General features: G+C 46.5%; 1 protein-coding gene across 3 annotated transcripts; it reads right to left on the minus strand.

The window, feature by feature from the left end:
• Nucleotides 1-3241: 3241 nt before the first annotated feature.
• MED25 (mediator complex subunit 25) lies at nucleotides 3242-23473 on the minus strand. Of its 3 annotated transcripts, none has more exons than XM_073570931.1 (20): nucleotides 23228-23473; nucleotides 21932-22078; nucleotides 21249-21294; nucleotides 21033-21157; nucleotides 20780-20878; nucleotides 20056-20176; nucleotides 19782-19941; nucleotides 19285-19418; nucleotides 19065-19161; nucleotides 17273-17505; nucleotides 16237-16374; nucleotides 16068-16150; nucleotides 15348-15405; nucleotides 14449-14556; nucleotides 14182-14358; nucleotides 13750-13857; nucleotides 13573-13656; nucleotides 13263-13466; nucleotides 4218-4425; nucleotides 3242-3750 (listed from the first exon to the last, which is right to left on the minus strand). In XM_073570931.1, exons 2-20 carry the CDS (start codon nucleotides 22054-22056, stop codon nucleotides 3647-3649), a joined length of 2412 nt encoding a protein of 803 aa, XP_073427032.1. In that variant the 5' UTR covers nucleotides 22057-22078; nucleotides 23228-23473; the 3' UTR covers nucleotides 3242-3646. The 3 variants fall into 3 exon arrangements, with proteins under 3 accessions (XP_073427032.1, XP_073427034.1, XP_073427031.1); XM_073570933.1 differs by having other exon boundaries at nucleotides 13263-13439; nucleotides 16068-16153; nucleotides 23228-23471; XM_073570930.1 differs by having other exon boundaries at nucleotides 16068-16153; nucleotides 23228-23471.
• Nucleotides 23474-27327: the final 3854 nt, after the last annotated feature.

The raw sequence follows: 27327 nt of genomic DNA on the forward strand, positions 1-27327 counted from the left end.
CCTGAGGAGAGTTAGGCTGGAGCTCAGGCTTTGAAAGCCAGACCGTTAAACACCAGATCGTGCGATCTGGTGATCCACTAAGCCAGGGTTCCCCAACTCCAGTCCTCAAGGCCCACCAACAGGTCGTTTTCAGGATTTCCTTAGTATTGCCCAGGTGATAATTGCACCACCTGTATAATACAAGGGAAATCCTGAAAACATGACCTGTTGGTGGGCCTTGAGGACTGGAGTTGGGGAACCCTGCACTAAGCTGATACAGAGTCCTGTACTCTGTCAACCTGTGGAGAGGGGGAGCGAGACACAGAAAACACGGGCACTCAAGCACGTCGTTTGTCGGATAGCGTACTGCGAGTCCTTTCTTTAGATGTCTGCACATTTCTAGAATGCCTGCGGCTGCTAATCGACAACTGCCATGATCCTGTGAACGCTACGATGCACAGATGGTGACGAAGTCCCTACCTTTGGGAGGAGTCTCGTAAGTTGGGCCTAGTGGTGGCGGAGTCCAACGCTGGCGTGGTAAGATGGCTTATGGAACCTAGGCCAGTATAATTCTAGTATAAAAGAGCTGCCGAAGCCAGCACTCTAATCTCCTAGAACGCAGGCTGGCCAGGGATATAGAGGGTTAAGGAACACTATATATATATATATATATATATATATATATATATATATATATATATATATATATATATATTATACACGAACCTGCACCCACATATATATATATATATATATATATATATATATATATATATCTCCACACACAGTATCCTCCAGGTCTTACCCTGAGACTGTGGCCCTCCCTGGGGAAATAGTACCCTTGTCAGCGCTGTGAATAGCGCTATCTTTGCCCTCGGTGTTGTAAGGCCATTTAAGTCATACAAGGGTGCCCATACCTTGGTCGGTAGGACGGAGCGACCGGTGACGCACTCTGGTGGAGGGCGAGGATGAGGGCAACAGTCATCTGCTGATGGGCCACAACTCCCAGGAAGCCGTGGTTCCACAGCCATCACGTTAGCACACTTAATGCAGCCCGGCAAGGAATATGGTATGGCCGTCGAGATTAGATCCTCCTCCTCCCCAGCAGAAGTCTCGCAGCGAATGAGAAGCGCCAGGGGGCGGGCGGGGTTGGCGCCATTCTATGAAAAAAAATGGGAGTAGAGAACCACCGCAACATCAAGCTGGGTCGGAGAGGGGCGGAGCTTCTTCGAAGTAGGCCGAAGCCTAAATTTTTCTTTATGCCTGCCGGAGCGCCTCTGGGAGGGGGGTTCTGTGGACCAAGTGATTCCCAGCGGACGCCGGGAGAGGCGCTGACACTCCCGCTCTGGGCAATGCACAGTATATCAGGAATGCGCTTCTCGCAGTGTGCGAGAAGCGCCAGGCAGGTGGGCGGTACCTCCGTCGTGACGTGTGGCTGGTGGGTGGAGTAACTGACCTGCGGCCTAGTAAGGGCCGAAGCCGCGGACTAAATTAGCGATGCCCAGGCAGAACGGAAAGAGGCGGAAAGAGCCCTCGTCAAAAAACTCGCTGCCGGGAGCTGTGGAAGAGTGATAGCAGAGCTGCCGCTCTGCATGCAGGTCAGGGCTGCGACAGGGACAATGCAGGAACCCTTAATCCACCAGCCCCTCTGAGGGGGAGGTGGAGAGGGACTGACCAGGTCCCTGCAGCACCGCTGTTCCATCAGTGGTAGTACAATGGGAGCAGCACAGAAGCCGTGGGGGCCTCTGTGTATCCTTAGGTTTCGCTCTCCTAGGATTTCACCAGGCTATGTCCAGCTGTTGGTGTTGGCAGAGCAGCATGCTTGGCTGCAAGCGAGCGCAGGAGATCTAAGCTCCCCTTTGTGCTGTGTGGATTCCATGGCACTCACCGCGGTGAGGCTTCAGCGCAGAGGCGCGCGTTCCCCACGAGCCCTTTTGTGAGACCCTCGGACCCACTGCCTCCGTCCGGTCACTCTAGGGGACCACGGGTAATCTTCTGGACAGTATGGGGTAAGAGAACGCCTCAATCCACCATCCCTTAGAAGGGAAGTGGAGAGGGATCGTCCGCCTACTTGCATCATCCGCTTTTAAAAGTGGTAAAGCAGTGGGGGGTTGCACGGTTGCTATGTAGAGGCCTCTGTGCATCGTATGGGTTCAATCCCTAAGGATGGGCAGGTTGTTCGGCATAGGCCTGGCTGCGGCAGAGGATACATGAAGGCGACACTCCATGTGCTCGTCCGTAAGTCGGTGCGGGGAGATCGGAGCCCTTTGACCCATCGCCCTTGAATCAGCTCAGGCATGGCATCCCATGTCGCAGGAGAGGATACGTGAAGGCGACACTCGCACCTGCTCACCTGTTGTTGGTTTGAGGAAATCGGCACCTTGAAAGGTTCTGTTGCCCCTTCATCTGGATTAAAAAATGAAAAAGTAAAATTCAAAAATTAAAATTATAAATAGACTGAAGACCAGACCAGTGTGCATCCTACAAGACACTAAGCAAGAACTGGTTCACTTGGAGCCAGCAGGAAGGTGTATGCTGCGGAGGAGGAGCCAACTCATCTCAACTTAGTGTAGGCCTCCTAGTGGCAGCAGTAGCATAACACCCATGGTTTGTGTCCCCCAATGAGGTGAAGGTGAAAATTCAGTTTTTTTTAACAAAGTTTGTGTGGCCATTTTCTGGGACCTGTAACTCTTATTTTTCCATGGATTTTCCTATTTTTTTTTATATCTTGGACTTTTACGGACACTGTGATACTAAAAATATATTTTTACTTTATTTTGGGTTGGGGAGCTAAAAGGGAGGTATTAAACTTTTTTTATCTACATTTTTTTTTTTTTTTAATTCTGCACCTGCAATTGTTTGCATTATATACTGCATTACTAAAATGCTATAGCAAAAAATAGCGATCTGTGTCTGCGGTTTAAACCAGCACCAAGATGGTGGCGACTTGGACCTTTAGTAGACCCCCTGGCTCACATGGTAACTCAGATGCCCACATTTCTGAAAATACAAACATACACAGATTTACAGCAGCACCTAAATGGTTAAACAGCAGCAATTGAAGCTCAGCTCCATCTATCTATATCTCTTTAGATAGGCTCCTAGATGCTTTGAATGAAAGCTGTCAAAAGACATATCAAAATCCGATCTGTCCAATCTTTGTTTTCCATGACGACAGACATTGAAGGATAATATCCATCTGTAATTATGTGATTTCTATCGCCAGCCTAACCATAAAACATGCATCATGAACACAAAAGTCTTATATCTAAAAATAATTATTTTAATACTTTGCTGTCATACCCATTATTGTAAAAAGAAACAAAAAAAAAAAAAAAATCTACAAGTGAGACATGTTTATTTACTAAGTTAAAAAAAAGGATTAAATAAGCAGAATCCTTCAGCTGTGAAGATGGCGTGTCCCGTGTCCGTCCATGGCGGATTACTGGAGTTGTAGTAGCACACACGATAACCTGGCTTAGTGCTGCCACACGGTGGCGGGAGATGGGAGTGCACAAAGAACTTGTAAGGGAGTATCCAAAGTCTTCCGGAGTAGATCTGAAGGTGTCTAGAAGAATCAGCCGGATTGTGGAAGTGATGATGGGTAATAACAGATTTCCAACAGTGTGAATTGAGGAGGAGATATACAGTTCACATGGGGCTACTTTTAGATTAGGTCCATTAAGATATCTTCTTCCATGACACTTTGGGTCTGTACTTGTAATCCTGGTTGAGACACGGGTCCTCGTGGTCCTGCGTTCATCATGACTCCTGATAAGTACAGAAACTTTATCAAAAAGACATGATATAGCGAATACATCATTCTAAAGTAAATGATATTTTTTAAAGGGGTTTTGCCATTTCAGGAAACCTTTTGTCATAGGCTGTGATAACGTAAAAAAAAACCCCACCAAAAACTAACAAACCCCCCCCCCCCCCAGGTCTGGCACTACCCTGGTTTCTTATCGGTAGCACTGATGTCACAACAAGAGTGCTGTAGCCAATCAGTGAGCTCAGCAGCTAGTAATAGGCAGCATTGCTGTGCTCACCAATTGACTGCAGCGCTGTTGATGTGATATCAGTGCTGCTGACAAACAAAAAAAAAGTATTTCTTTTTTTTGTGGCTGCTGCAGCCTGAAAGGGCGCTATCCCCTCTAATCTGGAAACCAAGGAGAGAATGAATTGGGCGGTGTCTGAATGAAGAAACTGCTGGTTTCACAGGTATTACTATAACTTACCTGGCATAGGTGCCCGCTGTGCCATTTGATTGCCCCACTGCTGGGCTGTGGTCTGATGCATAAGCGACTGCCCTGAGATCTGCAGCTGTGGCTGGCCAGGGGGCTGGTGCGGCATCTGTTGCCCCAATGCCTGGTGAGGGAGCAGGCCTTGTGCTGCCTGCTGCATGTGATGCAAAGGCTGCTGGGTCTGAGAAACTGCGGCCTGCGGCTGTAAGAAAACACAAGACTTATACTGACCTTCTTATTCCATATTTGACCTTGCTTTAAGATAATGAGGAAACAAAAGCCGACAAGATTAAAATCTCCTGGACTATAGTGGTTGTTGAGGTCTCAATTCCTTAGGTGTTCCCATTAAGAAGCTAACCCTGCATATTTGATCCAAAAATAAAATCAGTGGCCAAATAGAGGATCCTTTAAAGACGCCCTTTAAGGCAATAAACATTGCAGTCCCTGAAGCCAGGGCTGTGGAGTCGGTAAGCCAAACCTGCGACTCCAACTCTTCAATTTCCCTTACACCGACTACCACATATATTGCTTATATTTAAGTGAACAATGTATTGTAGTACAATGTGAACATCAGACATTTAAACATTTCTATGATACAATAATCAAGATATTTGGATAGAACATAATATATATTTATTGGAATACAACTTTAGAACACAAAAAACTGTAATAAATTGTTAACATGTAATATTGATTACATATACTGTATATATAAGTGATATATATATATATATATATATATATATATATATATACACACACGGTATATATATATATATATATATATATATGTATATATATCTCACTATGTAATAAACTATGTAAGTGGCAAAAAAACAGTTTTCAACAAAAACATACTAAATAACATTTGTGCAGTCCATGAATTTGTCCTAATTAATAGAATTGCCTCCATCAGATCCTCCTTCATACATGACCTCAAATCTGACCTAATAATTTTAAGGCTAGAGAACAACCTCTCTACACTAACTTGGGTTGGAGGCAAAGCCGTAACCACATGGGCAGCATCTCTAACAATTTCCAAGTATAGAGGGATTGCCTCATGCACAGTCAGTTTTGATGAACGGTTGAATTTTTCTATTTCTTTGAGAGCAAGTGAAACATTTTGCTGAAATATGGTCAATCTGCTTGCTATAGGAGACGGAGTGAAATCTTTTTCCTTGTGGCAATGCTTTGCCTGTTCCATGTCATCCGAATACTTGTCAAAGTCAAACGCCTCATCTGATGAGGATGAAGATATGGCAGCACTAGCACTGTCAGGACCCAAGTCCTCTTGTGCCTGGCAGTCCTGTAGGCCACTCATCCTAACTGCTACCTCAGTCAGAGCTTCTTTTCCTTTAGTAAGCTGTTGATCATCAAGCAGTATACGACGACTTGGGTCCACATAAACAGCTGCCAGAAAAATTTCGTTTTCCAATAGCAGTGTCTCTCTCCGTTTCATTGAAGCAGAAATGCAATCTGCGATTAAACCTCCTCTTTGGGACAGGCAAAAGAGGGATTTTGGGTTCTTACCGTAAAATCTCTTTCTTGGAGCCTTCATTGGGGGACACAGATGACCATGGGTGTATGCTGCTGCTGCTAGGAGGCTGACACTATGCAAAACAAGAAACTTAGCTCCTCCCTGGCAGTATACACCCACCAACAGGCACCAAGCACCTCAGTTGGTGAAAAAAAACAGTAGGAGAAGCAACCAAAAACCATAAACATATGTACCAACTCAACAAGGGACTCTCAGACCCAACACGGTACTACTTAAACAGGGAGGGTGCTGTGTCCCCCCAATGAAGGCTCCAAGAAAGAGATTTTACGGTAAGAACCCAAAATCCCTCTTTCTTTATCGCCTTATTGGGGGACACAGATGACCATGGGACGTTCCAAAGCAGTCCCGAGGGTGGGAAAGCAATAAAGGAACGAAATAAGGAAGGGCTTAGGTCGGTCGATGCGCCACCGCCACCTGCAGAACCTTCCTACCAAGAGCTGCATCAGAGGAGGCCTGGGTATGAACCCTGTAGAACCTCACAAAGGTGTGCAAAGACGACCAGGTCGCAGCCCTGCAGAGTTGTAAGGCCGAAACCTGGTGCCGCACAGCCCAAGAAGCCCCCTACAGCCCGGGTGGAGTGGGCTTTCACCCCCGAAAGGGGCCGTTTTTCCTGAAGACGGTAGGCCTCCAGGATGGTAGACCGAATCCAACGAGCAATTGTGGATTTGGAAGCCGGAAGACCTTTCCGGCGACCCTCAGAAATGACAAGCAAGGAATCAGATTGGCGAAAGGAAGCGGTCCTGGCAAGGTAAACACGCAAGGCTCTCACTACATCCAGGTTGTGGAGCGACTTTTCCAGAGGATGAGCAGGCGCAGGACAAAACGATGGAAGGACGATATCTTCATTAATGTGAAAGGGGGATACCACTTTCGGAAGGAAAGAAGGAACTGGCCTGAGAACAATCTTATCTTGGTGGAGGATAAGGTAAGGAGAACGACAGGATAAAGCCGCCAGCTCAGAAACTCTCCTGATGGATGTAATGGCGATTAGAAAAGCCACCTTCCATGAAAGAAAAGACAGAGATATCCTGAATCGGCTCGAACGGCGCTCGATTTTGTATCCGGATGTGATGATTTCCCTGACCCAAGCGTCGTCGACAACGGATAGCCACGCGTCCTTGAAAAAGGAAAGTCTGCCTCCCACCCTGGAAAACTTTCCAGGTGGGGGTGACCCGTCACTTAGATGAAAACCTTCCGGATCGAGAGCCTGAGGACCTGGAAAGCTGACCCCTGGATCTCCAGCGAGGGGCCGGTTTATACGATGGCTTTCTCCGGTCACTGGAAGCAGTGTTCCGGTCCTGCTGGGATGAACCGTCTGTGGGAGAGAAGGGCCGAAAGGACCTAAACGGCCGAGAAACCTTCTTGTTAAAAAACCTCTTAGGGCGGGACTGGGGAAGGGAAGTGCTCTTTCCACCAGTGGCATCCGAGATTATCTGATCCAGCTTGGCGCCAAAGAGCCTAGTGCTGTGAAATGCCAGGTTGGTGAGCGACTTCTTTGAGGTGGTATCCGCGTTCCAAGACTTCAACCAAAGAATGCGGCGTACGGCCACAATGTTGCTGTTAGCTCTAGCTACGCACCCTGCCGCGTCCAAGGAGGCGGCCAGAAGGTTCTTGCCTGCGTGATTAATTTGGTCTGCTAAATCTGCCAGCTTGTCCTGAGGAGCTGCCGCTGAAATGCCCCTGCGCAGAATTTTCACCCAAGCCGAAATGGCTTTCGCCACCCAAGCGGATGCGAAGATAGGGCAGAGGGATGCACCGGATGCCTCAAAGATAGACTTAGCCAACGACTCTATTTGCCTGTCTGATGGGTCCTTAAGAGAAGCTCCGTCCGGAAGGGAAAGAACCGTCTTAGATGAAATACGAGAAACTGGAGGATCTACCTCGGGAGCTTTGGTCCATTTTGTGACTAGATCCGCATCGAACGGATAAAGTACATCTAAGTACTTGCGTCCTGAGAAACGTTTCTCAGGATGTTGCCAGTGATTGGCTAAGGAAGAGTCGAAATCCTTATTAGGAAAGGTTCGAGATGGAGGCCTCGCCTTCTTAAGGGAAACAGCATTCCTGAGGGGGGGCCTTGTCCTCCTTTATCTTGAGTGTTTGGTATATAGCCGATATGAGACTATCTACCATAACCCGAGTCCTAGCTATGTCGTCCGCCTCTGAGTCTGATCCAGATTGTGAATCCTCGTCTGACCCAGGATCGTCTGCCGATGAGGGAGACGAGGAGCGTAGCCTGAGAGAGGCGGAGGGACCCTGCGAACCGGAAGAAGAGCCAGACAGGACCCGCTTCCTAGAGCCCCTACCCGGTCTGTCCGTCTGAGGGCCACGGTCCGGTGCTGTCGACTCACTATGCGAGGCGGTCGGTGCACAGGTGACTGCAGATAACTGAGGTAACCGCTCTAAGACCTGGACCAGCGAGTGAGACATCTTTGTCAGCTCAGAAACTGACTGAGACATCGCCACGGCCCACTCAGGGGGTGGGGTGGTCTCTGCCCGGGGTTCGGAGTTCTCCTGAGGGGCAGACATGGTGGAAGGGCTGCAGGACGGGTAGAGGGGAGACGACTGACCCGAAGCCCACTTCTTTTTACAGCGCGCGCAGGCGTAGTGAGTAGCGGTGGGTCTGGAGCAGAAGGCCCTTGCAGGGTTGGGCATAAGTCTCAGTGGTAGAAAAAACACTATCTGAGGAAAAACTGCGGGGGGGAAGCTAAGTTAGGTGTCAGGGATAGTCAGCGTCTAGCCTACCGAGGTTCAGAAGAAGCTAGCGATGTGTCCCCCAGGCAAGGTCCGGAGAGAAGGAGGAAGAAGCTCAGCAATTCAGGAAGGAACGCTGGCGGTGGGCGGAGCTAAGCCACCACACCGCGCGATTGGCTGAGACCCGAGTAGGGGGGGCGCGGTTAAAGACACTGACAGGGCTGAAATGAAAGCAGCCCTGAGATAGGCTGTAGAAGCGCGCGAAGAAAACACGCGCAGGGAGAGGGAGGACCGCTTTTGAAAATGAAAGCGCTCCCTCAGCTTTCACTAGCGACGGCGCGCCCGGGCTCCCTGTGGACTGAATACTGAGGAAGGGAGCGCTGACAGAGGAAGGGAGCGCTGACAGAGGAAGCGCCGATAGGGGAAGCGCCCCCCCGCCGGACCCCCCACGACAGGAGGGACGCGCGCCTGTCAGAGCACTGGGTCAAAAGAGCGGGGAATTCAAACAGGAGGAGAGGTGAGGTACTCTGTTGTACGTGATGTGCATGTGGTCCTTGATTGGTCTGTGAGCGCAGGGCTGCAGGGATCATTCAGACAAGCTTACCTGATGTCCCTGAAGAGGCTGACCACAGGGGCCACGATAGAGCGCAGGCTGCTGGGAGAGGTGATCCTCAGTACCCGCACCCGCCGTATGGTGCAGAAGACGGCTCCAATCCCCGTGCCAGGGGAAACGTCACCGCTGGCGACCGCCGTCTTCCTCTCAGCCCTGTCCTGGGAGAGGGATGAGGAGGGGAATCGGCAAGGACTGGACACCTATCCATGGACCCTAGCACCCGAAGGTGATAGGGAAAGGTCCTGCCTGCGGGCATGAGTGTTGCGATGTGGGCAATACCACATTGCTCGCTCAGCCGCATTAATAGGAAAAGCAGGATGAACTCACATCCCGTTTCCTGATGCTGTATCTGGAAAAGAAAGGGGAAATCATTAAAAAAACACAACTAAAACCTGAAAAGAAAAGGATTAAATGCGGATCTGGGGAGATCCCGGTCCGCCTCCTACAGACACTAAGCACAAACTGAGGTGCTTGGTGCCTGTCGGTGGGTGTATACTGCCGGGGAGGAGCTAAGTTTCTTGCTTTGCATAGTGTCAGCCTCCTAGCAGCAGCAGCATACACCCATGGTCATCTGTGTCCCCCAATAAGGCGATAAAGAAATAGCAAGTTCTTCCACTCCCTTATGAAAACGCCAGGAGTTAAATCCTCAGCTTGTAATTTTTTAAGCTGGAGTCACACATAGCAACTTACCAGCGATCCCGACAACGATATCAACGTGTCAGGATCGCTGGTAAGTCGTCAAACAGACAGCTTCACCAGCGATTAGCACAGCGATGCCGAGCGCGCAGCATCGCTGTGTTAGTTAGCGCTGATGCCATGGATACATGTAAAAAATAGAATTAAAATAAAAAATATTGTTATTCTCACCTTCCGACGTCCCGTGCAGCATTCCCGCCTCTCTGCACGCTCCGGTCCCAGTAATCCTTTGAGACAATTACCGCGATGACGTCCGTTCTCGCTGTCATTCTTGCAAAGGATTACTGGGACCGGGAGCGTGGAGAGAGGCGGGAAGACTGCGCGGGACGCCGGAAGGTGAGAGCAACAATATTTTTTATTTTTTTTTATTATTTTACACCTGATCGCTGGTCTCCCGCAGCGATGCTGGCCAGCGGGAGATCAGCGACAAAAAAAATGTCCAGAGGTTTCTTGCAGCGATCAGCGATACCAGCAGGGAGGCCAGTCGCTGATCGCTGTCACACACAGCGTTCTCGCTGGTGAGATCGCTGTTGTGTCACAAAAGTTGTGACTCAGCAGCGATCTCGCTAGCGAGATTGCTATGTGTGACGGGGCCCGTAGTCACGGAAAATGGGTGATTAAGCAATTCCTTCAATTCAGCCACCTGTGTCCATTGACCTTCATTTAGTGTTACCTGAGGGTTCATCATATCTATAAGAAACGGTTTTAGTTCAAGCAATCACTCAATCATTAAATAAGTGCTGCCCCACCGAGTGGCTTGATCGACAATTGCCCCTTTCCCAGCACGTCTCTTCAAGATGGAATCAATTTTAGGGGTTCTGGCGGCAATAACCAATTTCCTCACTTTTCCAATCAGATTTCCAGCATGTCCCTCTTGCAGACTCTCTCTTATTGCCAGCTGCAGCGTATGCACAACTTCTCCAGCTCTGTGCCCAGGAATCGGATCCTGTGAAGGGCAGGCACCCCTCCCCCTCCTTTCTGGTGAAGACGGCAGAAGACAGGACAGAGGAGGGGAGATTGCCCCCTGCAGTCTGGAGCCGGTGCAGGGCGGGAGCACTGCAGCATACAAGTGAGTTTTGATAGGTGCGTGCCCCTGCTTCTAGGGGTGGCAGCTGCCCTTCGCTGGCTACGGCCATGATTCCCACACAGCGTTTTTGTGGATCAGTCTTTTGCAGTAAAATGCAGTGACTCTGGGCATCCCAGCAAAGTCAATGGGTTTCAAGATATGACATTCAGACACATTGTTTTGTGAGGATCCGTTTTTGGGCTGAATGAGCATGTCAGTTTTGTGTGGCGTTTTTCTAATCTGCTTTTGCTATTGAAAACATTATCTATGAGCTCAAAAACCTTTCAGGTGATGCGATTTTTTTTAAAAAACTCATCTGCTTTTGCAGCTGAAAAACGTATCCTCAAAAAATGCAGGAAAAACGCTGTGTGTGAATGTAGCCTTAGATCAGGAATAGAACAACCATTTATAGGACATTTCATAACTTTCCCAAATTCCTATGAAAAAATGTTCAGCACATTCTGCATTGAACTACTGTACCCAATTTATTATATATTTTAGGAGTCGGTCCATTTTATACCGACTCCACCAAAATGAGCACCGACTCCACAGCCCTGCCTGAAGCTGTGCTGATCGGAGCTCAGGGAATGAATGAAAGAATATTACAAACTTATGCAGATCTCTGCTATATAAACCGCTGTGGTCCATGAGAACCCATCAGGTCATCAGCCGTGTGGTCACGTATGATGACAAGCCTGGAGACGCTTCTCCTCTCCCGAGAAGGTCGGCCGTGCTCAGGTTCTGGAGAGCTGGGCTGCCATCTTGCACACGAGCTGTCCTACGCCCTCCGGTGACATCACTGACATCTGGTCTCCATCAGCGGCATGCTCAAATTTACTTATCGGAATAGAAATCATTTCCATTCTTGTCGCTCCAGTTATAATAGAGGACCGACAAGTGAAAAAGTGTGATATAATTGGCAGAAGTGGCAGGATAGGCCTCCAACTGGCCACCCCAATGTCACAGCCACAATCAGCTATTATTTTATATTCGAGTCCTTGGCAATTAGTGGGATATTTCAGTTCAACAACACTATGACATCATCCCATAAGAACAAAGCCTAGAAATAAGGACAAACCTTAACGTGACATCATCAAATAAGACCACAGCCTAGACTAAAGGACAAACACTGCTATGGCATCATCACATAATACAGCCTACGAATAAAGACAAATACTAACGTGACACTGTCACATAAGAACACAGCCTTGAAACAGAGACAAACACTACTGTGACATCACATGAGAACACAGAATAAAAATAAGGGCAAACACAGAATAAAATTAAGGGCAAACACCACTGTGACATCACATTGGAACACAACCTAGGAATAAGGAAAAACACTAATGTGACATTATCACATAAGAACACAGCATAGCAATAAGGACAAACAACTATGACATCATAAGAACACAGCCTAGCAATAAAGATAAAAGTTACTGTGACATCACAAAACACAGCCTAGGTATAACGACAAACACTGCTGTGACATAATCACATAAAAACACAATGTAGAAATAAGAACAAAAACTACAGTGACATCACATAAGAACACAGAATAACAATACGGACAAACACTGCTGTGACATCACATAAGAACACAGCCTAGGTATTAGGACAAATACTACTGTCACATAGCATAAGAAGATCAGTCACATAAGTCCTTACCACCGGGTCGGTGCTGTTTGGTTATGGGACGGAGAATCATCTTTGATCAGTGCTACGGAATGTGTTGGTGCTATAGATCCAACAGGAAATAAATGCAAAAAATACGGAGGACTGTCTAAGCTGGATAACGTTGTAGCCGTCATTGCCAGAGAAAGTCTGTACTGCACTGCGGCAGCTGCAGTGATGATGTAGCAGTACATGTAACTCATGGGCACAGCAGGACCAACATGGCGGCTCTCTAAACCATTATCTGTATGTAAAAGTTAAAATTTCTGTGATCTCTCAGCTTCATACTGTGGCACTGAAAACACTCAACTTTTGCATCATAGTAATGTAACAATTCTATTAACACTTAAAGGAGTTTTCTGATTTTGGAAAGCCCGTTTCCCAGCTGCAGTTTGCTTAAAAAAAAAACCCACACACAACAGCCCAAACACACTGCTTTACCCACCGTTCCCAGGTCCAACACAGAGTCTCGTCTACTGCTTCCAATTATCTGCAGCAGTGATGCCACATCGACAACACCACAGCCAATCAGCTTAGTGGCTCTGAGCAGCTTGTGACGTCAACACAGGCAGAGTCGCTGAGTTGAGCGACTGGCTGCAGTGCTGTCAACGTGACGCTTGCGCCGCAGGCAATGACGCCAATTGTGGTCTTTAAGTGAGTCAGGAGATCAGCGAAGGGATTAGAAAGCTTTACATCACACAATGACCACTCCAGATTAGTAGAATGACAGAAGATACTCACAGGCTGCTGGCTGAGCAGTAGGTTTCGGAGCTGGGGGTTGGCGCCGGGGTTTTGGGGTCTCAGCATTGCTCCTGCTGGGTTTTGTGGCTGTCCGGGGGCTTGAACTGTAGCTTGGGTCCCCTGCTGAGGGGCTTGGTTGGGACCCTGTGTTGCCTGCTGCTGCATTCTGATCTGTAACTGAAGTACTGCAGTCAGTGAGGATGCCTAAGCGAATGTTTTTTTTTTTAAATATGAAATAAGGAGCGTATTAGCGCGCTGCATACATGACCAGAGGAAATGCAATAAGTGCGGCATTACAGCAGAAGCTCACCAGATTCTGCGATCTCTGCTGCTCGTCCATCATGGTTACCTGATTGACAGATGGCATGCCTTGCGTTACCTGCTGCCCAGGCATCTGCAATATGATAACATGCAACAATGTACATGGTTAGTGATGTGTTATCCTTGACCGGCATGCACACAGCGAGACGCGTAGGGACAGATTTACCTGCTGTGATACAGCCTGTGTCACCGGGAGAGGAACAGGCTGCTTGGATAAGAAGGCCTGAGGGTTGGCCTGAGCCGACCCAGCGCCCATAGACTGAGCTGCCCCCATCTAAAAGAGCAAAGGACACTTTAAGGCGGCCATACTGAAAGTTCAATTTCGTAAAACTCTGGAAAGTCCAATTATTACGGCTGTGATGCAGACACTAAGCGCATGTTCACATGTGGCATATTTGGTGCAAATTCCACGCATGACCATGACGTCTGCCGTCTCCAGGATGCAAAGCTGAAAACATATCGGAGCCAAAATTATAGAACAGAACCAGAATGAGAACATTTGTCATGGGAGCACAAGTCATTTTTTGAGTGGGGTGGGGGACCCTGTACTAACAAGATGGGGTCACTTTGTTAAGACTGACTGCCAGCTCCTCCTTACACTGCGGTTCTGCATCTGCACTTGTTTGTGGTTGGTGATCACTTGTCGAATGCCGTTGACAAAGCCGCTCTGATCGTACGGGATCAAACCCATGAAGATCTTCTTCTTGGAGGAGTACAGCAGCATGAGAACCCGGACTTCGCACGGCGTGGTGTGTGGAAAGTGTACACAGCCGGCCTAAATCAGCAAGAATTTAATAAGGTCAACTCCTGAAGAAGCAGAAGGAATATAGCTGTAAGACATGAAGGAGCCCATAATGTGACTTACAAAGCCGTTACCCATGATCCGGTAGAGTCCCTTAAGAGATTCCAGATCCTTGTTGGTAAAGTGGAATTGCACCATGCGAGAGTTCCTGAATAAGGGTCCTAAGGTGGTCTGCAACAAGATCAATGAGGTTCTTGTTTTATTTTTAGGGCCACTTATGTCCCAGCCCAAAGTTGGTCATACACATTAGATAGCTGTTGGATGAACAATTGTTCAGCTGACAGCTCCCTCCCTTCGATTCCCCCATACACAGTAACGGTTCTGTGGTCTCTATGAGAGTGCCAGTGCCTTATCTTGTCATGAAACAAAAGCAATGGATGCCAAAATTCAACAATCCGTATCCATCTCCTCCCCGACATCATCTATCAGGGGAACAGTTGAGAAGCCTCCCCACCTCATACATTAATACATTAGATTGACAGATGATTCTGCCAAAATAGACTTATCTAATGTGTTTGACCTGTCACCACGTCTGGAGTGGCTAGTTTTTGCTCTTATTTTATTCCCCCTGTTCCCTTGATTACTCATTTTTTTTCATTTTTTCAAGTCTGCTCTACGGTTCCAGAGATACGGGCCTATTTATTGCTAATGTTTTTGGTCTGGATCCTCTGGGGCGTGTCTTTAGGCTGCTCTGCATAATTACCCCGTGAACTACGCCCACTCGTAAAGATTAGAAAAAAATAGCACTGAATAAAAAGGCTCATATCTCTGGAACCGTGTTGTAGATTTTGAAAAAACAAAAAACGGAACACTCGTGGGAGCAACGGGAATAAAATAAGCAGAGAATGGACACTCATAACCTGGTGACAGGTCCTTGCTAAAGAGGCAATCGACTGCTCTGATGGACAAAACATATGACCCAGACATGGATAGTCACAGATATTTTAAAGATGATTATATACCAATAATTGCTGGGGGATCAGCTGCATTATTAATTTCTGAGGCCACTGATCCGTTTTCCTGCAATGAAAAAAAAGTTGAACTTTAATTTTCTGTGCAATTCTGTTTATATTTCATTAGTTTCTGAACACACATTAAAATTGGATTTTTATATTTACCATTCAATCTATTTCTCATTGAAAACTTAGGGGGGGGACAGGACTGTGGGTAAAATGGAAAAAAAACTCAAGTTTCGACTCCGCCTGGTGGGTTATACCTACTCGTCGGACACACGGCAGCTCCGTTTCTTGGTGAAAGTGGTAGTAGTGCCACAAAAAAAAACACAGGAAAAAACTATGCAATCTTCTGGTTACAAGTGTAGGGGGAGCTGCTGTCTTTTGTGACTTGTGAATCGGGGGACAACCACACTTAAGAGTGGCAACAATGGCAGTGAACTGGTGAATGGCAAATAAGTGTCATCTGCAGGGAGGAACCCAAGACGTGGAGGGACATGTGCCGCACTGGAAAATATCTATACTTTAAATCTAGAAGTTGTTTTTGCCTCCAACAGACATAAGCCTAAAACTGCCCTAGCGAGAGTCCAAGGAGAGGTCATATCCCACCAGGAAAACTTTTTTTTCTTTTTTTAACCTACTGCCAAGCGGGGCGTAAACCTACGACAAACAGAATTACTTAAAAAAAAGTTCAGTTGAGATAATGACACAATACCTATAGACACTTACAAATTTTCCCCGGGGTTGACGTATACTTGACAAGGAAGGGAACGGGTGAGCTTGGCGTTTGTGTCCACGGACGGTGGCTTAGGCTTCTATGCGGAAAGGAAGAACGACATATCAAAACCATCCACTCTAAAGTGTCCTCAAATTTAGCATCTGGCAGGACATAACTCACCTCCTGCCACTCCAGCACGCCGCTCCATGCCAGCATTTTGTTGGCCACAGATTGCTGTGTATTGGCCAGTTGTGCGGTGCCAAGCTGTGGTGTGTTTGTTTGTTGGGCTGGTAAACCAGGTGGCACTCCTGTGCCAGGCTACAAGCAAATAAAAAAACCTCATGAAAAAGAAATATACAGACTGAAAATAGTTGTGATATATCCATAAGATAGAATGAAGGGTCATTTTTATCTTGTAAAGTGAGGGGTTAGATTGATAGGACCCCCCGCCAATCCTGAGAATGAAGGAAACAAGTAATGAAGTAATTATGTAATTATGTAATTAGTGAAGTAATTATTTCCCTCTACTCCTCTTTGGTCAGACCTCATCTGGAATATTGTGTCCAATTTTGGGCACCACATTTTAAAAAAGACATCAACAAACTGGAGCAAGTTCAGAAAAGAGCGACCAGAATGGTGACCGGTCTGCAAACCCTGTCTTATGAGGAAAGGTTGCAGGATTTGGGAATGTTTAGTTTGCAAAAGAGAAGACTGAGAGGAGACTTAATAGCTGTCTACAAATATCTAAAGTGCTGTCACATTGTAGAAGGATCAACTTTATTCTCATTTGCACAAGGAAAGACTAGAAGCAATGGGATGAAGCTGAATGGGAGGAGACACAGATTAGATATTAGAAAAAACTTTTTGACAGTTAGAGTGATCAATGAGTGGAACAGGCTGCCACGAGAAGTGGTGAGTTCTCCTTCAATGGAAGTCTTCAAACAGAGGCTGGACAGACATCTAACTGGGATGATTTAGCGAATCCTGCTTTGAGCAGGGGGTTGGACCAGATGGCCCAGGAGGTCCCTTCCAACTCTACGATTCTATGATTCTTAAGTATGGCAGTCTGGAGTTACAGAAAAAACAGGGGGCTCTACTATGCCCCCCATATGACAATTATAACTAGATGGTGGTGAACTAAGGAGAAAAGGGAGTAGTCAAGGGAAGGGCCAAGGACTAGCTTGTGTGAAGTGCACAGCCATCATTTGTGATCTACCATGGGCTGCGGGACAGGCTGCTGTTGAGCGCTCTGCTGCGCCATCATTCCCTGGGAGGGTCCGGGACCTGTGGTTACAGTGGAGACCAAACTTGGCTGCGGAGACGACGCTAGTAAAGAAGCTGAAGAGGTGACCATCTTGGACGCTTGTCCTTGAGGCATTGGTTGAGATGGTGGTTGGTTGAATGGTGGGCCGACAGGTGGCGTAGACTGCAGGGCTCCGAGCCCAGGAACTGAAAGAGAAAAAACGCAATCAAAGAACCACAGATTAGGTAATGCACAATGCAGCGAGAAAGTAGCCCGGGATGTGGAACTAAACCCTAAAAGGGGAACGCCAGTGAAAAAGGCGACATCTATGACTGCAGAACAAGATGACTGCAAAGATAAAGCCTTTTGGCACCTAAAAGACTAATGCACACTGGGGCAGTACAGAGAGTACGCATAGACTAATGCACACTGGAGCAGTACAGAGAGTACGCATAGACTAATGCACACTGGAGCAGTACAGAGAGTACGCATAGACTAATGCACACTGGAGCAGTACAGAGAGTACGCATAGACTAATGCACACTGGAGCAGTACAGAGAGTACGCATAGACTAATGCACACTGGAGCAGTACAGAGTACGCATAGACTAATGCACACTGGAGCAGTACAGAGAGTACGCATAGACTAATGCACACTGGAGCAATACAGAGAGTACGCATAGACTAATGCACACTGGAGCAGTACAGAGAGTACGCATAGACTAATGCACACTGGAGCAGCACAGAGTATGCATAGACTAATGCACACTGGAGCAGCACAGAGAGTACGCATAGACTAATGCACACTGGAGCAGTACAGAGAGTACGCATAGACTAATGCACACTGGAGCAGTACAGAGAGTATGCATAGACTAATGCACACTGGAGCAGTACAAAGAGTACGTGTAGACTAATGCACAATGGTGAAGTACAGAGAGTAAGCATACACTAATGCACACTGGAGCAGTACAGAGAGTACGCATAGACTAATGCACACGGAGTACGCATAGACTAATGCACACTGGAGCAGTACAGAGTACGCATAGACTAATGCACACTGGGGCAGTACAGAGAGTACGCATAGACTAATGCACACTGGAGCAGTAAGAGTACGCATAGACTAATGCACACTGGGGCAGTACAGAGAGTACGCATAGACTAATGCACACTGGAGCAGTACAGAGAGAACGCATAGACTAATGCACACTGGAGCAGTACAGAGAGTACGCATAGAGTAATGCACACTGGGGCAGTACAGAGAGTACGCATAGAGTAATGCACACTGGAGCAGTAAGAGTACGCATAGACTAATGCACACTGGGGCAGTACAGAGAGTACGCATAGACTAATGCACACTGGAGCAGTACAGAGAGAACGCATAGACTAATGCACACTGGAGCAGTACAGAGAGTACGCATAGAGTAATGCACACTGGGGCAGTACAGAGTACGCATAGACTAATGCACACTGGGGCAGCACAGAGAGTATGCATAGACTAATGCACACTGGAGAAGTACACAGAGTACGCAGAGACTACTGGTACCCAGATTTGGCCACTATACAGTTGAACGACCTGTGCAGCCCAATTCCGGATGGCACCAGGAAGAGGTGATTGTTGGGGTCCCGGGTGTCGCACTACCGCCGTTCAGATATTGATGACCTATCCTTAGGATTGGCCATCAATGGAAAAGTCTCAGACAACCCCTTTAACTCCAAACTGTACAGTCCTGCATGTCGATGGACGAGGAGCAGCGAGAGACACTTACACCGACTTTGGATATTATTTTTCTGTATCTTGGCAGCTTCCACCACTGACTGCGCAGCAAGCTGTGCGGGGGTCAGGGCACTTGTCTGAGATGGATGCTGTAATGATAAAGTCATGGCATATGAGACACAGATAGCACAATAACAGCAATAGCCTACATCTAACACTGCCATATTGTACCATGATGGCTCCAAAATGCAACATTCATTATTTCAACGTACCATGTATGGAGCCTGCACTTGTGGGAGCGGATGCGGAGGGGCACTCGGAAGCTGGGATTGTACCACGGGAAGCTGCGGCTGGGGTAGAGGTTGCTTTAATGGAACAATACCAGGTGTCGATGATGCTCCTCCAACTGCAAATGGAAGCACAAAAGGTAACTGCACCAGTACAGACACATGGTCACACCAGTGTGATCAGGGACATTAGGTATTCGCCGGTTTAACCTCCCATTGGCAAGGGTGGAGTGCAACTAATAAGGGCCATGGAGGCCATGATACCAGATAAATAGCTGTGGTGCAAAATCAGCATTAACAGCAATGATCTAAAGCCATGTCCAGATGTCCAGGAGCAAGAGCCATAAAACTCAGGCCATTCACGTCTGCAAAAATGATAATTACTTACCGGTAATTTAATTTTCCACAACAGCACCGTAATAAAGGGGATGTTGTGGGAATTGGAAAAAACGAATACAAATCATAGGACGTATCGCACTAACCTGGAAGGACCATCCCTCTGATTAGTATCATGTGTCGGGGGTCCTGACTGTAGTCCTTGGGCTGTGGCTCCATCATACTTCCTACCGGCATGGCTTTCTCAAAAAGTGTCCTCAGAGCTGGCAGCTTCCGAGGAGAGATGATGGAGAAATGGATTCCTCTCTGGTGGGATAATCAAACATTAACTAAAGGACATTTCCCCCCTCCTTTATTAGTATTTACATGGTCTTTTTTTTTGTTACATTTTTGACCACTACAATAGCAAAGAATATGTACCTCCCCGATCTTCTGGACCAGGTTCTCCGTCGTGTACCCGGAGTAGGTCGTGCTCTCCACGGCAGGAAGCAAGTACGGAGGAGAGTTGCAGATCAGGATGCAAACCTTGTGAGTCTGCCCGCTGTCAGAGACAAGTCAATTCGTTATTGGCAATGTAGCAGCAGCCGTGCATATAAATACTCTGAATGTAGCTAAGTGCAATGTGTAGTAGCCGCTGCTGAGTACTGCAAAACGGTTACTATTCATGAGACTGCAGCGGCTGCTACACACAGAATATAGCCGCACTTCTAATAATTTACACCTGGCGGCCAATAACAGCTGAGTGTTGGGGTGCCGGACCCACAGAGGTACGATATTGATAACCAGGATAGGCCCGTGACCAAATATGAATGCTATTCTATAAAAATCCAAGAATTACCCTTAGAAAGCTGTATTTTGCTAGAGATAGCTAGTATTCCTCGATTCCTGATGCCTCACCCAACTTTTCCAGACCCTGGTAGTGGAGCAGCAACCTGAATTATATTGGTAACTTACCCTCTAAAACTCACTTCTCCGGGCTGGACAACCTCTTATTGTGTAGATTTTTACCATAGAGTTTGTCTCAGTGCAAAGCACAACTGATGGCTGCTGATCTTGCGGTTTGGTTTTTCCAATGATTATCCCAAGTAATAGCAGACTATGTAGTCAGTTCATTACAAACAACTGTCTGAAACGAGTCACTTACATCTGCTCCCTCATCTTCTTGAAGTCGTCGAAGAGTTGCAGGGCCGTGCTGAGTCCTTCGGCGATGAGGCTGCAGCTTTCACCACCACCTCCCATAAACCTGAACAAAAAGAAAAGACAGTAGACTGTCCTTAACACTTGAACAAGATGGTCCTAGTGCAGTGCCGGGACCAGAGGCTCAGGATCAAAACGAGGCACCCGGAAAAAGCCTGGAAGACTCCTAAATTTGTGGGATTAATAAGACAAAGACTTACATAATGCTGTCCAACCACTGAACAAACTCATAGGCACTGCTGGTGGGAGCGTGACACTGGACGTACGACTCTGGAGCACAGTCCACGGTATTGAAGACCACAAGACTGTACTGTGTGCCGCCATACTGGAACACAAGACAAGACCGGTGAGTACAGGTGGATGTCAGCATACGCCAGACTACAGATCTTTGATAGACCAAGTGTGTAACAACTCACATCTCCGCCAAAGTCCGTTTCTGCTGGGGGGCCGCCATTAAAATATCTGGGGAAAAAAAAAAAAAAAAAATAGTATGAGCATGAAGATTCAAACCTTGTTGACCCCTTTATGGCCGGGCAGTGGTCTTCAATATGCCCATCTCAAGCTGATGCCTAGCGACAAGTTGGAGACCACTGTCTGAGTTTATGTCCACAGCTTCCACATATTTGTGGCTTCCGTTTGAAGTCGTGAAAAACGTGACACTGCTGAACCGGAGCTCGGATAGTGTCTGTCGGCGTTCAGTATAGTGACGGGCTTTCTAGGGATTAAGGGGGGTCTTGTTACGGTTTCTCAAGGTTTCAGACAGAAGCCACAAACAGGTGGAAAATGTAACACAGCGGCAGAGCACAGGAGATGCCGAATGCTGCGCCTGGCCTTTTTATAGTGAATGAATGAAGCAGCGTTTCAGCGTCCGATCTGCAGCGCCATAAGTGAATGAGGATGATAGTGTCACGTTCTGCCCATTACTGAAAGTCCCAGCACGTCGGCCTCCCACGCATCAGGGATTATTACCGATCCCGTGGATATACAGACAACCCCTCTAAATTATCAGCCGCAGGTTCTCTTTGCCGAGTCCTAACATCCCAAAAATGCACGGAGTTGACTCCCAAAAGACGCGGTGACAATACAGAATATAACTTACTCTATCGCGGGGAGAAGATAATGTTTCCTCAAAGACTCAAAGTAAGGTCCTAAGTTAGCTGTCCCTTCTATGACAAAGACGACGTCAGATACTATGCCTCCATTTCCCTGGTTGGATGCGTCCATCACTGGAACCGTCCTCTAGGTTCTGCAGGCGACAAAACATCAGGATTTGTTATAAATGTCAGACAGGATGCTGGCTTCAAGATGGCACACATCAAGGGGGCGCTGATTTATCTTGAAGGGGTTGTCCGGCCTTGGGGTTCAAGTTTGCAGTCCCTTTATGAAACTGCAAGCTTGTCAGTGTTCTCCAGTATCGGAAGCCAGTGGGCACGTGACTACAAGTATGAGATTTGAATACATGCGGTCACATGCCGACTAGTCATGCGCGAGCTAGTTCAATTCAAGCGAATTGACAAGTATAGTCGGACAACCCCTTTAATCCCTAACAAGACATGGAAAAAACGCAACAAATGATGAAACTGATTGATTGGGGTCCTAGTAGGAGGACCACCTTATGGACCAGAAATAATATTTTGCATTGGTCAAACACCATCTAAAAATTCTCTCTGCCGACAGCGATGGATTTGTGTGTTCCCAAGATTTGTCCAATTACTACACAGCCATAACTCGCCCTCCTGGGGGTCCTGTTCTTCAGCGCCATGAGCGCTCTGCTAAAGCAGCTGCAATTCTTCCCAGAAAAACCAGAAAAGGGAAAAGCAAAAATGAAAATGCAAAGATGAAAAATGGAGAGATATTTCACAAGGTAGGTATTAACTGCTTGATTGCAGGGGTGCAGAGCGTAGTACTTCACAACTCCCTCCCCAATCAGATACACAGTGAGAACGGCACCGGTGCCGATGGTGGCAAGCGCTCAGGATTGCTTTCATCCAGCAGTCAGATTCACTGACAGCAAACAGAGATCGGGAAAGTGCTTAGGAATCGAAATGCTGAAAGTTGTTAGAAGAATTGCAGAATGTAATAAATGCAGCTGCAGAAAATCCTTTTAGATATACCATTTAAATTAAAATCCCTTTATATATACCATTTATGGAAAATCCCTTTAAAAATATAATTTACTCATGGAGCATCCCTTTAAATATACCATTTATTGGTGGAAAATACCTTTAATTTGTGCAAAAATTAAATGCACCCAGTACATAACCGAGAAATATAAGAAGACTGATTAGAGCTGCAAATAATCTATAAAACCCAACGATTCCAGCTAAACAAGCAAAGCATGCTGGGCATTGTAGTTCTCCAGCGGCTGTACACCCACTACAGCAGGTTCTTTTACCTTTCTATAGCAGCCCAGCCTCGCACACACAGACCCTCCCAAAAATGTGCCCGTAGAGGTTCCCCACGGGGGAGGGTGTGCCCCCTGTACCGGGGCACGGGGTCCAGGGGATGCAGTGCCCAGAACTTCCGAATCCCGGAAGCTCCCAACCTCCACACCAGCGAGACGCTGGCGCAGAGCGGCGATGAGGTCACCGCTCTGTACACAGGCAGTGCGCGCCTCATCTGGGGTCGATTAGTGCCGTCTGACATCGCTTGTGCTTTGTTGTCTCTTTGGCGCCATCTAGAGGTACGACGTGATATTGCACTTTCAGTACAGTCAGTAGAGCAGGATTATTAGCAAATTGCTAAATGTGCTGTAAGGAGAAAAATCTCCATAGCTCCTGCTCTGATTTACAAAACCAAAGGCTACAAGTTTCCATTTTTTTTAACATTATAAACATAGCAATTGTTAACCCCATTATGACCTAAAAAGGGTTTTATCCACTCTTTGGGGACAATTTTACATTATATTCCTTCAATGCATAATTTTTTTTTAGCTAACAGTCAATTGTGCAATAGGATTTCGCTAAAAGGTTTGCCTTTTACAGCCTCTGCGTTGCGCTTTCTAATTCTGGTTGCAGAATGAGTTAACTGAGAATCTGTCAGTGAGCTCCTTCTTTAATCTGTTTTTTTTAGCTCTCAGCTAATTTATGATCACAGGCCACATAAAAGATGAATGTACAGCGAAACAAAGAGCTCGTAAAAGCCAGATGGTGCAAGCACTTTAATGAAGCACAGTTGCAGAAATTATGTTAGCCTCAAATAAAAGCTTTGAGCAGGGGGTTGGACCAGATGGCCCAGGAGGTCCCTTCCAACTCTATGATTCTATGTAAAAAAAAGTCTCCAGAGGTGAACTACCATTTTAATGACCACCATTTATTTTTTTAACTTTTGCCTCTCATGTTTGCAACATTGTTTTTTCCCCAAAAAACGTGGCTGTACCAGGCTTTGTTTTACATGGGACAAATTGCATTATTTTTCACTAGTGTTTTGGGGTAAATATAAATGTCTGCATCATCTATATAATTTTTCTTTGCAACAAATAAAAATAGCAAGTTTTTAGTTTTTTTTCTAATATTTTTACCTTTCACATTGTAGCAGCCCCTGCTAAGAACTGAATTAAACTGTGACTTTAAGAGACAATGATTCCCTCTGATTTGTGTGCACTTGGACTAGTCCTTTCTCCCCTGCAGCTTGCTGTGTGTGGGTTTTAAGCAAGGGGCAGGGAGTATGTAGTTTCAGGAAGAGAAGAAGGAGCCTTGTGCCTGTGAGAGACAGGCAGGACCATAAGTGTGTCCTAACAAAGAGAGACTGGTAAATAAACTAACAGCTTCTAGGGAGAAGATAGAGCCAGGTTACTGCAGGATCGATCACCAGGACCGCGACAGAAGGAAAGAGTCGCATTGCACAACCAGGTAGTTCTCCCCGATCACCTGTAACCTGAAAGGGAAAATAACACTGTGGTAATAGTAATCTCTCAACATTGAAAGTGGGAACGAGACTTGCCCGGATCTGGAAGAAGACGGATCAGTTAACCTGAAGGAAGAGGTTAACACAACAAATTAGTCTCTGCTACATCAGGACCAAGCAGCAGCTACCAGACTTTCTTCTTAGCTCTACAGAACTGGGAGTGTATGTAAGGTGGAAGACCGGGCCGCGGGTGCTTGCATCCAGTGTTGCAGTTTAGGAAAGAATGAGGGACCAGACAGGTCCCATGACCCGAGAGGAAGGGTCATGCCTAAGCTGAGCAGAGGGTAGGAAGCGCGTAAAAGAGCCCTCAGTTTCCCGCTGGCAGCGAGTTCAGAGGCAAGCGTGTGGCAGTAGGTAGAAAGCTAGAATCCTTCTTGACTACTGTTCTATGTTTGAGTCCTGTCCGGCAGTGTCGTTCAGGCACCGCCACAACATCAAATAACCCGCTGAATGAATTCTCCAGGTTATTACGATCATTTGAATATCTAATTTGTATAGGATATTTTTTGTTACATTTATGTAACAACATGTTTTTTATAATAATAAGAATGAAAAAAACATAATCAACGATTAAAAAAATAAATTAAAAAAAATCAAATTTAGTTTTCTGATGACACATTAAGATGTTGATACGACTGAATAACCAGGCGCTGGATAGGTGGATGGGATTTCTCTGCTCCCTGTGCCATTATTCATCGCAGTTCCACTAAGATGCAAGCAGAGCGATGACAAGGTGTACGGTATTTTATTTTTGGGGGGACACGGTGATATTGTACATTACAGCGGGTACGGAAAGTATTCAGACCCCTTTAAATTTTTCACTCTTTGTTTCATTGCAGCCATTTGGTAAATTCAAAAAAAGTACATTTTTTTCTCATTAATGTACACTCTGCACCCCATCTTGACTGAAAAAAACCAGTAATGTAGAAATTTTTGCAAATTTATTAAAAAAGAAAAACTGAAATATCACATGGTCATAAGTATTCAGCCCCTTTGCTCCGTATTGAGTAGAAGCACCCTTTTGAGCTAGTACAGCCATGAGTCTTCTTGGGAATGATGTAACAAGTTTTTCACACCTGCATTTGGGGATCCTCTGCCATTCTTCCTTGCAGATCCTCTCCAGTTCCATCAGGATGGATGGTGAACATTGATGGACAGCCATTTTCAGGTCTCTCTGGAGATACTCAATTGTGTTTAGGTTAGGGCTCTGGCTGGGCCAATCAAGAATGGTCACAGAGTTGTTCTGAAGTCACTCCTTTGTTATTTTAGCTGTGTGCTTAGGGTCATTGTCTTGTTGGAAGGTGAACCTTTGGCCAAGTCTGAGGTCCAGAGCACTCTGGAAGAGGTTTTCATCCAGGATATCGCTGTACTTCGCCGTATTCGTGTTTCCTTCAATTGCAACCAGTTGTCCTGTCCCTGCAGCTATAAAACACCCCCATAGCGTGATGCTTCCACCACCATGTTTCACTGTTGGTATTGTATTGGGCAGGTGATGAGCAGTGCCTGGTTTTCTCCATATATATCTCTTAGAATTATCTTCAAAAAGTTCTATCTTCGTCTCATCAGACCATTGGCTGCAATGAAACAAAGAGTGAAAAATTTAAAGGGGTCTGAATACTTTCTGTACCCATTGTAATTCATTTTTAGGAACACAGTGTGTGTCATAATTAATTTGTGGGTGCACGGGTGTATTGTAATTCTTTTTAGGGCCGCTGTGTAAGGGCATATCCATCACAGTCGCAGAGAGTGTGACCACGACCAAGACCATGCTGGAGTGGGGGCGCTGATGTAAACGGCATATTCAGCTGAATATGCATCCTCCGACGCACATTCAGCTGAAATGTCACCATCTCCCTGCACCACAATAGCTAAAGTAGTTGTTGACCTATCAGAAGCCAGCAGCTTATGCTGGCATGCCCGCTCATGATGTCACTTCCTCCGCCAATGGAGGAAGAGGATGCTACTCACCATGGGGGCGAGGAAAAATGGGAGACATTATTGCAGGATGGGAGTCATTACTATAGTAATTACAGGATGAGGGCCTTACTACAGAATGGGGAAATTATTACAGGATGGGAGTCATTAATATAGGATGGGGAATATTGTTACAGGATGGGGAACATTACTACAGGATAGGGATATTATTAAAGGATGGGGACATTGTAACATGATGGGGGACATTATTACAGAATAGGGAATATTATTAAAGAAAGGGGGACATTATTACAGGATGATAATAATAATCTGTATATTTATATAGCGCTAACAAATTCCGCAGTGCTTTACAGTTTGCACACATTATCATCACTGTCCCGATGGGGCTCACAATCTAAATTCCCTATCAGTATGTCTTTAGAATGTGGGAGGAAACCGGAAACCCACGCAAACATGAGGAGAACATACAAACTCCTTGCAGATGTTGTCCTTGGTGGGATTCGAACCAAGGACCCCAGCGCTGCAAGGCTACAGCGCTAACCACTGAGCCACTGTGTCGACCCCAGGATGGGGGTCATTACTACAGGATGGGGATATTATTACACGATGGGTGACATTACTACAGGATGGGGACATTGTTGCTTGATGGGGACA

The sequence above is a fragment of the Dendrobates tinctorius genome, unplaced genomic scaffold, assembly GCF_039654945.1.
Source record: "Dendrobates tinctorius isolate UK_male_01 unplaced genomic scaffold, ASM3965494v1 ptg000028l, whole genome shotgun sequence".
Classification (NCBI taxonomy): domain Eukaryota; kingdom Metazoa; phylum Chordata; class Amphibia; order Anura; family Dendrobatidae; genus Dendrobates; species Dendrobates tinctorius.

What these genes read in the sequence shown, in the direction of transcription:
- MED25 (XM_073570930.1), bottom strand. Translation starts at nt 22,056, where the DNA reads ATGGACGCATCCAACCAGGGAAATGGAGGCATAGTATCTGACGTCGTC. An exon ending in TGATCCCCCAGCAATTATTG is followed by an intron (nt 14,557 to 15,347) that starts GTATATAATCAT and finishes ATCTTGTTGCAG; the next exon opens with ACCACCTTAGGACCCTTATT. An exon ending in CACAGGCTGTATCACAGCAG is followed by an intron (nt 13,657 to 13,749) that starts GTAAATCTGTCC and finishes ATCATATTGCAG; the next exon opens with ATGCCTGGGCAGCAGGTAAC.